General features: G+C 71.3%; 1 protein-coding gene across 1 annotated transcript; it reads right to left on the bottom strand.

Annotated features, from left to right (window-relative positions):
- Window positions 1-520: 520 nt before the first annotated feature.
- DES (desmin) lies at window positions 521-9,559 on the bottom strand. Its single transcript, XM_067570069.1, has 9 exons — window positions 8,927-9,559; window positions 5,689-5,749; window positions 5,017-5,112; window positions 4,494-4,655; window positions 3,967-4,092; window positions 2,953-3,173; window positions 2,678-2,721; window positions 2,120-2,202; window positions 521-1,543 (listed from the first exon to the last, which is right to left on the bottom strand). Exons 1-9 carry the CDS (start codon window positions 9,466-9,468, stop codon window positions 1,502-1,504), a joined length of 1,377 nt encoding a protein of 458 aa, XP_067426170.1. The 5' UTR covers window positions 9,469-9,559; the 3' UTR covers window positions 521-1,501.
- Between the last annotated feature and the right edge of the window lie 259 nt (window positions 9,560-9,818).

Raw genomic sequence — 9,818 nt, 5'->3', positions numbered from 1 at the left:
TCCCTGTTCGGGTTGGTTGTTTCCTGCCTGGACGCGAGCGTGCTGTGGTGCGCGGGGGAGGTAGAACAATTCCCGGCTAAGCCAGCCTGGGTACCCAGCTTCCCAGGAGGGAAGAAAACAACAGCTGGCTCCCCCCAGGGGCCTTCCCCACAGCCACATCTGGGAGCAAATCAGGCAAAAAGCCCCTAGGGAAGGGGGGGGAGAGGCTGGCAGGCTGCGCCCACTGGGCCTCTGAGCGTGGGCTGCTCTCCCAACCAGAGACGGGGACAAGCCAGGCCAGGCCGGGCTGTGGAGGGAGACGCTCCGCTCGGGCGCCCCGGCACTGCCGATCCACCGCCGGGAGCGCCGGGCCCGGCAGGGCAGCCTGCTGGGAAGAGTCTGTGTCGTCTGCCCAGGTGCCACCCGGCTGGCTCGCTTTGGGACGGGGCCGGAGACGGGCGAACGGCGCGGGCTGGGCCTGGGGCACCCAGACAGCCGGGCAGGCTGGCCCGGCTCAGGAATCCAGCACGCCGAGGCGGGGTTCGTGCTCCGTTGTTTATTTCAGCAGCCTGGGGGGGTCACGTACACGCTGCGGGGCGGGGGCAAGCTGGGGGGTGCGGGGCATCCTGGCCTCTGTCCCTCTCTCGCTCTCCCTCCTGCTTCCTTCACCTGCACGGTTCCTCTCTAGTCTCACCTGGGTCCCACCGCGCCCTGCCCCCCGGCTGGCCTCCGGGGCTCCCCGCAGCACCCCTGGCGGGCAGAGGGATGCAGCGGGGCCGACCTCGGGGCAGTCCTACCCCAGGGGAGCCTCCCGCAGACCTCACCCAGCCTTGTCCCTAGCGCTAGCATCTGGAGGGGTCTGCTGTGCCCCCGTCCCCATCATCCCACGGGGCCCGCACCTCGGCTCCAGCTCCCCGGGTGGGCACCACTGGGGGCAGCTCCATGGCTTTGGTCCAGGCTGGGGGGCGAGGGGGGCTGGCCAGTCCCCGTCTCCCCTCCTCCAAGCTGCTCTCCCCCGCCCCCCGGCTGGGCACGGCCAGGCACCACTGCCATCTGCCCAGGAGAAACGCCAGCTCCGGGGAGGTCCGGGCCCGGGCGGAGACAGACCCCTGCCAGGCCCAGCGGCCGTGCCCTGGGTGTGGGCGGGGGAGGCGTGCGTGAGTGCAGGGGGGCACTGGGGAGGGATGCTCCTAGGGGAGCAAGCAATGGCCACCACCGCCCGCGACTCCCATCCGGGGCCGTGCGTCCCCTGCTGCCCACGCCCAGCCCTGCTCCTGGCACCGGGGTCCCACGGGCAGCTCCCAACACAGCACCTCAGAAGCAGAAGGAGAAAGCAGGGGCGTGGGGGGCATGGGGCACGCGGGGACCCCCGCCGCGTGGGAAGTGATGCCCTGGGGCCCGTGGGCGGCGCCGGTGGAGGGGATGATGGAGGAGGGGCTGGGGCAGGAGGGTGGCAGGGCAGGGGCGTCGGCGGGGACGGAAGGTGCCACGCGTCTCTCCGCAGCCGCCCGGCCCTCTCCGTCTACAGCATCTCGTGCTTCTGCTCCGTGGCCTCGCTCACCACCTGCACGAGGGAGACAGAGCCCCGGTGAGACAGGAGCCCCTGGGCCCTGGCAGGGACCCCCAGGCACTGGGTGGGGGATCCAGGCTGCCCAGGAGGCTGGCGAAAGAGGCCAGCTCCACCCTCCCTGCAGGCTCCAGATCCCCTCCATCCACAGGGACCAGGGGGCCGGGCACACTGGCCCAGGGATCGCACGCGTAGCTGGGACGGGCGCTGAGCGAGCCGGCGTTGCCCCTGGGATCCTTCTTCCCCGTTCTGCCCCAGCCTGCCGAGCTGCCTGCCCACGCCATGGCCGGGCAGATGGGGGGCAGGGAGCCCGCTGCTGCGGGAAGCCTGGGTCCCAGCCGGGGAGTCGGGGCAGCACCAAAAACCCCCCGTGGAGCCAGGAGTGCCCTGGCTTGGGCCAGTGCAGATCCAAGTGCCCCACACAGAGCCGAGAGCACCCTCCCTTGCTGGGGAGCCCCTGGGGAGCGGGGCCTTCTCGCCCACCCCACAGCCATGTCCAGAGGCCAAGTCACCCCGGCCCATGTGCACCGCGCAGCGCGAGCCCCTTTCCCAGCCAGCCCCCGGCCCGCTCACCTCCCCGTCACGGGTCTCGATGGTCTTGATCATCACCGTCTTCTTGGTGTGAACCTCCGAGCCGCGCTGCTCCGGGCTGGTCTCTGCAGGCAGACGGAGAATCAGCCGGGAAGGGGCCATGGGGGGCAGGCGGGGGCTCCAGCACGGGCTGGCCTGGGTAAAGCCGGCAGGCAGCAGCCACAGGGACCTCCCGGGTGCAGGGTCCAGCTGCCGCCTCCTGCATCCCCCCACTCACTCCATGGCTCACACCGGGCATCCCCACCGCAGGGCAGCCCACGGATCCTGCCCCGTGACGTCCCCGCCCAGCCCAGGCTCCCACGCTGCCTGCTGGGGTGGGCGGGCCTCATGCAGCACATGGCAGGGGCACAGGGCCAGCCTCGCCCCCACCCCCCGGCCGTGGCGCCTGCTAAGGGGCGCTTCACTCCTGCCATGGGGCTCGGGAGGCTCGTCCCACGACGCTCGGGGCACCGCCAGAGACGTGTCCGCTCTGTGGGGCCCCCCGTTGCTCTCACCCCCCCCACACACCTCCCCCCCCCGGGGCTGGGGGGCAGCACTCACCCCGGAAGTTGAGCGCAGAGAAGGTCTGGATGGGGAGGCTGATCCTGCAGGACATGGAGAAGGAAGAGGGGTCAGTCCCCGGCACGGGCGCAGACAGGGCTCTGCCAACCCCGGGTGGGCTGGCCGGGGTCACCCTGCCTTGAGGGGCAGGCTGGGAGCTCCCCACCCGGGCCCATGGGATGTTGCTCCTCCACTCAGAGCTGCAGATACCCCTGGGCCGGAGCAGAGCTGCCCCCCCCGTGTCTCCCGCCGGGCCCAGGGCCCAGGCCGCTCACCGGCTCTCCTCCCCCTCCAGCAGCTTGCGGTAGGTGGCGATCTCCACGTCCAGCGCCATCTTGACGTTGAGCAGGTCCTGGTACTCGCGCAGGTGCCGCGCCATCTCGTCCTTCAGGTGCCGGATCTCCTCCTCCAGCCGCGCGATGGAGTCCTGGTAGCCGCCCGCCTCCCCGGCAAAGCGCTCCTCCAGCTCTCGCATCTGCCTCATCAGCGAGTCGTTCTGTGCGGACAGCCCGGGTCAGAGCCGGCACCGAAGGGGGCCACGGCCGGAATTTTCCCTAATGGCTGCAGGAAGCCTGTGCGTGCCTCAGTTTCCCGTCTGCTGCACTGTTACCAGCGGGGGAAGGGCCCGTTTGCTCTCGTGGCAGGGGACCAGAGGTGCACACGGTGCCAGCGGTCGGGGGCTCAGCGGTCACTGGAAAGGGCCGGCTGCGGCTGGCCCCCCTATCAGGGGAGAACCCACAGGACAAGGGCAAAGCTGATGGGGAGCTCATGGGGCGCAGCGGGGGGGCGGCAGGCCCAGGGGTCCGGTCTAGCAGGCGGTGAGGCCACGTGGCTTCCCCTGGAGGGAGAGCGAGACCCCTCGGGGCCTGGCCCATGGATGGGGCCTCAGGCTGGGGCTGGGGCCCCAATCCTCCAGGTCCGTGATGGGGCAGAGGCTGTATATGGGATGGGGCTGTATATGGGGGGGTCGCCGCACAGGGAGAGGGCTGGGGGGGTCGTCACTCCGTGGGGTGGGGCTGGACGTTGTTACCTGTTGGCGTTTTGAATCCTGTGGGAGCTGCTGGGACCCAGTGCAGCTGAGTGGGCTGGGGGGACGGGCGCAGTGCTAGTTTGGGGGGGTCGGCACCAGGCTGGGGGGGGGCAGAGTTATTGGGCTGGGTGCCGGGCGTCCCTGGCTGTGCCCGCCGGTAGAGCCGGGATTCCCGAGCCGCGGCTCCAGCCTCTCGCGCTCAGGGACCGTCCACACCTGCCCCCCCCCCGGCGCGGCCCCGGCCCTGCCCGCTGCTCACCGTGCCCTTGAGGGCGTCGATCTCGCAGGTGTAGGACTGGATCTGGTGCCGGTACTCCATCATCTCCTGCTTGGCCTGCCGCAGGGCGTCGTTGTTCTTGCTGGCCGCCTGCGTCAGGTCGGAGACCTGTGGGGGCCGAGAGAGCAGCTGAGCTGCGAGGGCTGGGCTGGCGCTGGACGCTGGGCGCTGGACTGGCGCTGCCCTGCACTCGCAGCAGGCCCCGGCGGGCAGCGACCCAGCCCTAGGGCCCCCGCTGTGACCCTAAGCGCCGCTGCCCTGCCCCACACGGGGCCCTGCACAAACTGGGTGCGGCTGGGAGCCAGGACCAGCTCCGGGGACACAGGGCAAGTGGTGTGAACACAGGCCCCCAGCCCGGCCCAGCCCCCTCAGCCCCCCTCAAGGCCAGCACAGCACAGACCCTCCCACCCCCCTCCCCAGGCCAGCCCCCTCAGCCACCCCCATGGCCAGCCCGGCCCCCCAGCGCAGCACAGACCCCCTCCCCGGGCCAGCCCTGCCCCCAGCCTCACCTTGGACTTGTACCACTCCTCGGCCTCGGAGATGTTCTTGGCGGCGATGGTCTCGTACTGGGCGCGGATGTCGCGCAGGGCGGCCGTCAGGTCTGGCTTGGACACGTCCATCTCCACCTGGATGTGCTGCTCCTGCAGCTGGGCCTGCAGCTCCCGGATTTCCTGGGCCGAGGGGCAGCGTCAGAGCAGCGACCCCAGCCCCACAGCCCCAGCCCAGCCCCAGCCCAGCTCCAACCCCGCTGCCCCTCACACCCGGCACCGGGACAGCAGCGAACACAGGACAAGGCCAGTCCCAAGTGGCGGCCCAGCCCCAGCCAGCAGAGCCTGTGGCAGTAACCGGGGGTGGGGCAGAGCCTGGGGCAGTAACCGGGGGTGGGGGCAGGGTCCTGGGGCAGTAACGGGGGGCAGTAACCGGGGAAGACAGGACCCCGAGGAAGTAACCGGGGGTGGGGCAGGGCCCCGAATGACTGGGGGGGCAGGACCCAGAGCAGTAAGCGGGGGGCAGGGCTCCCCATGGACCTACCTCCTCGTGCACCTTCTTGAGGAAGGCGATCTCCTCCTGCAGGGCCTCAATGCGCCGCTCCAGGTCGATGCGCGCCAGCGTGGCTGCGTCCACGTCCTGCCGGGGCCGAGAGGGAGCCGGGCTCAGAGGTGGGGACGCGGGGACGCAGAGGCGCCGCGTGATGCCGACGGCACCGGATAGGGTGGGTGGCACCATGTCTGGGGGGGGCATCCAGCCTGGAGCCGGGGCGGGGGGCGCTGGTCAGCCTCCAGGTGCTTGGAGGGGGGGCAGAGCTGTGCCCACACGCTGGCCCTGCAGCCACGCTGCTCTGTGCCCACAGGGCATGGCCACGGCCCAACCCACAGGTGCCCCTCCGCTGGGGCTGGCTGGCTGGGAGGGGGCAGGGGCCCTGCTGCGCTGCGAGCGGCCCGGGAGCCCCACCTGCCGCCGTGCGGCTCAGCGGAGCTCTGGGGCGGCCAGGGGCTACGAGGGGGGTGCCAGGCAGGCCCGGCCCGCTGGAGAGCACCAAGTGCAGGAGGGCTCTGGGGGAGCTGTGGGGGGCACTGGAGACAGCGGGCAAGGGTGGGTCTCTGGACTGGGGACTCCTTGCTGGGGAGGGGGGCAGGGATCCCAATTCCCTGGCCCGCGGCCGCCCCCCCAGGGCTGGCACGAATTGCAGCCCGCGGCACTTACCGCTCGGAAGGCAGCCAAGTTATTCTCAGCTTCTTCCTTCATCTGGATCTCCTCCTGCAGCCTGGGGGCGGAGAGGGGGCGTCAGGCGGGGGCAGGCAGGGCCAGCTGGGAGGGGGCTGTCCGTGGGGCAGGCGGGCGGACGGACAGAGGGCTGAAGCAAGGGCAGACAGGCTGCCACGGGGCCCCTTGTTCCGCATTCCCAGCGGGCTGGCTGGGGGCCAGCGGCCCATCCTCCCGTTCCCTATTATAGTCAAAGCCCAGAGCCCCGCACAATGGCTGAAGTCACCCAGGGCCGCCCGCCAGCCCCTGCCTTATAGGGGAACAGGCTGGGGCAGAGCCGCGACCCTCCGGATGGGACGGGACGGGACGGGGCCAATGCAGCGCAGCGCAGCGCAGCGCCGCACAGCTGGGCCTGGGGCCGGGGGTCGGCAGGCGAAGGGGCTACAGGACCAGGGATGGGTGAGGGGCAGGGAGCTGAGAGTCAGGGACACGGGACTCCTGTGCAGAAGGAGGGGGCACATGGGGCACAGGGACCCCAGACGGTGTGCAGGGGGGGGGCACATGGGGCACAGGGACCCCAGACGGTGTGCTGGGGGACACACAGAGCACAGAGACCCCGGATGGTGAGCTGGGGGGACATGGGGTGCAGAGACCCCGGACGGTGAGCTGGGGTGCTGGAGGGTACATGGGGCAGACCTACAGTCAGTGCAAAGGGGGCTGACCAGGCAGCTGTGGGTCCAGTCCAGGGATGCTCCGGCTGGGGCTCTGGGCAAGGTGGCAGAGGATGAGACTGGGGGGTCTTGGCGCACTGAGGCTGATGGGGCGGGGGGGGCACGGACCCGTCGGGGTCAATCACAGATCATCCGGCCGCGTGGGAGGGGTTCCCTGCCCGCCCAGGGTTAATCCACCCAGCCCCCTCACAGCTCTGCCCTCTGATCGCCCTGCCAGGCCTAGGCATTGCTGTGGTGCCCGCAGGGTGTGGGGCTGGGACCCACACAGTGCCATGGGGGCAGGAAGCTGCCTATGCTACTGATCCCGGAAGGGCTCCCCTTTGCCGCCCCTTTCCAGGCTCACGCCTAAGAACCCCCTGGGTCCTGGCCTAGCCCCACGGTGCCAGGGCAGGGCATGGCCTGGGCGCTCCCTCCCCTGCCCTGTGCGCCCAGCCTGTGCCCGCCTGGCACCCCAGCCAGCCCTGCAGAAGCAGGGACAGGATAGGCCTGGCTCAGAACATGTCCGGAGCATGGGCCATGCCCCTGGGGGCAGGGTGCCCGCCCTGACCCACAGATGTTCACCCAAAGAGCTCGTCTTGCCTCAGCCAGCCACATCCAGCTGCAGCCCAGGGACTGCATGGAGCTCTCTGAAAGCCAAGTCCTGGGACGGGGATCCCCCCACGCACCCCATAGCGTGCAGGGCGAGGCTCCCCCTATAACGGGTAGGGTGGGGCTCTCTGACGCCCCATAGCAGGCAGGGTGGGGCTCCCCCCATAGCGGGTAGGGTGGGACTCTCTGCCCCGCCTCATAGCAGGCAGGGTGGGGCTCCTCCCATAGCGGGCAGGACAGGGGTCCCCCCACGCACCCCATAGCAGACAGGGCAGGGCTCCACCCCACGCCCCATAGCATGCCCCCCTGCTCCCTGTGTGTGTCCCAGTCATTCTGGGCCTGGTCTCCCCTCTCAGACCGGCGCCAGCTCAGGGTTCCCACGGTTCCGGCTGGCGATGGTTGCCCGATCCATCGGGCCCGAGCCCCGTGGGGGGGCAGCAGGGCTCCAGCAGCCCAGCCGGGCCAGTCTCCCCCCAGCCAACGGGTGGGGCAGACCTAGGCACCCAGGCGCCTGCGCTGTGGCTGTGGAGGTCAGTCCAGGCGCAGGCTGGTTCCCAGAGGTGCATGCCGGGGCCCTCCTCCGGAGCCTGGCACCCGCAGCCCAGGGGCTCGCCGCCCTCGGCTCCCGCGCACCGTGCCAACACTCCTGCCACGGTGGGGCTGGTGGTCTGGCTGTGCAGGCACGGCCCTGGCCCTGCCTGGGACAGGAAGGTGGGGTGGGCCGCACTCCGCCTCCCCCACTTGGCATGGCCCCAGCGCCAGGGTCTGCGGTGGGGGCGGCTCTGTGCCCGTGGGGGGGACCCCCTGCGCCGGGGGCGTTGCAGGGGCCATTGCTCACAGCTCTGCACTCCTGCCCGGTGTAAAGGCGCCGCCGGGAAGGGGAGTGTGGCCCCAAATGCCCGGGGCCGGGGGAAGCAGAGGGCCAGCGACCCAGGGGCTGCCCCGCAGATCACGCTGCGCTCCTCCGGCCTGGCCACAGGTGGGCAGGGACTGGCCCCACCTCGCTCTCCTCCCCACAGCGCCTCTGGGGAGCAGCCCAGTGACAAGGAGCCCAGAGCCTGGGTAGGGGCAGGGGGCTCCAGGTTCCCTCCCTTCCCTGCAACCCCAGGACACCCCCCCTCGCACTGGGGCCCCTGCGAACGGGCCAGCCGGACACCCTGAGACAGCGCTGGGCTTGGCGGGCGACGGCCCCAGGGGGCAGGGGGCTCCCGCAGCGCCTCAGTCACCACCGGGGGAAGGGCTCACGTCGCCCCCTGCACCCCGCTGGATGGGTGGGGCTGGCGGGGGGTGGGAGACTGCTGGGGCGGGTCCGAGGCATTAGGGGCAGGATGGTGCTGAGTGCAAGGGCTGGGTGCCATGCAGGGGCGGGTGGACATTGAGCTCTGGCAGGGTTAGGGGTTTGGGGCGGCGGGTTACAAGTACCGTGGGACGCGGGGGCTGGCAACACCCATCTGTCGTACCCATCTGTCTGCAGCACCCAGAGCCGGCCGGGCTGGCCCAGACTGGGGCAGCTGGGCTGAGCCGCTGGCGCCGTGGGGCCTGGTCTGCAAGGCTGCTGTTATTCTAGCCACCCCCCTGGGGGCCCTGGCTCCCTCGCTCCCTGTCCCTGCCGGGGCCAGCTCTCCTAGCGGATTTGCAAGGTGCCTGCCCCCGGGAGCCCCTGTGGAAAGCCCCCACTCCAGCCAGCCCCAGCCTTGCCAGTGGAGGGCTGTGCTGACCCCCGGGGACGTGATGAGCTCGGAAGCTCCCCGCCGCCTGGCCTGGGGCCTGGGACACCCGAAAGGAGAGAGCTGGGAACCCCGGAGCCAGGCAGAGAGAGCAAAGCGGGGAGGGGCCGTGGGGCAGGCACGGCAGAGCCAGGCTGTGTGCGGGGCTCAGGGCCGGTCACCGGGGTGGGTCTCCTCCCCCAGCCGCCCCACCTCTGCTTGAGCTTCTGCAGGTCGTCCAGGAGGTTGTCGCGCTCCACGTCGGCGCGGGCGCGCTGGCTGGTGAGCGCGTCCACCTGCAGGCGCAGGCTGCGCAGCTCCTCCTCGTAGATGTGGGCCACGTGCGTGGGCTCCTTGCCCTTCAGCCGGTTGACCTCGGCCACCAGCAGGGCGTTCTGCTGCTCCAGGTAGCGCACCTTCTCGATGTAGCTGGCGAAGCGGTCGTTCAGCTCCTGCAGCTCCACCTTCTCGTTGGTGCGGGTCTGCAGGAACTCCTGGTTGAGGGCGTCGGCCAGGCTGAAGTCCAGCAGCTCCCCGCCCGCCTGGTAGGAGAGCAGCGGGGCCACGCGGGTGACGCGGGCGGTGGAGAAGCTGGGCAGGGCGGCGCCGCGGGACACCTGGTAGACCCGGGAGGAGACGGCGCTGGCCAGGCCCTTGCCGCCCAGGGAGGAGCGGGAGTAGGCCGGGGAGGCCCCGCCGCCGAAGGTCCGGCGGTAGGAGGAGACCCGCTGGCTGGAGGAGTACGACTGGCTCATGGTGGCGGCCGGAGGAGGCCGGGCGGAGGCTGGAGCTGGGGTGGCTGTGGAAGCTGCTGAGCGAGCGGGAGCCGAGGAGTCGGGGAGGGACCCAGGCTCCGGCTATTTGTATCCTCTGACATCAGCCGGCCCAGCCCCGCCGGCCCGAGTGACAGCCCAGACAGCTGGAGCTTCCTGGGGGGAGCCAGCCAGCGGGGGCGGGGGGGCGAGGGCTGGCCAGACAGCGCCGAGCTACCGTCAGGCCCCGCCAGCCCCTCGCAGCCTGGAGCCCCCCGGCCCCTCTTGCCCTGCTCCCCTGGGAGCGCCGGGGCATTGCCGGGGGCTGGCTGGGTCTCCCCACGCCTAGGTGC

The sequence above is a fragment of the Emydura macquarii genome, unplaced genomic scaffold (assembly GCF_026122565.2).
Source record: "Emydura macquarii macquarii isolate MOO-44397 ecotype Brisbane River unplaced genomic scaffold, CSIRO-AGI_Emac_v2 contig_2988, whole genome shotgun sequence".
Taxonomy (NCBI): Eukaryota; Metazoa; Chordata; order Testudines; family Chelidae; genus Emydura; species Emydura macquarii.
This window is presented reverse-complemented; position numbering and strand designations above follow the sequence as displayed.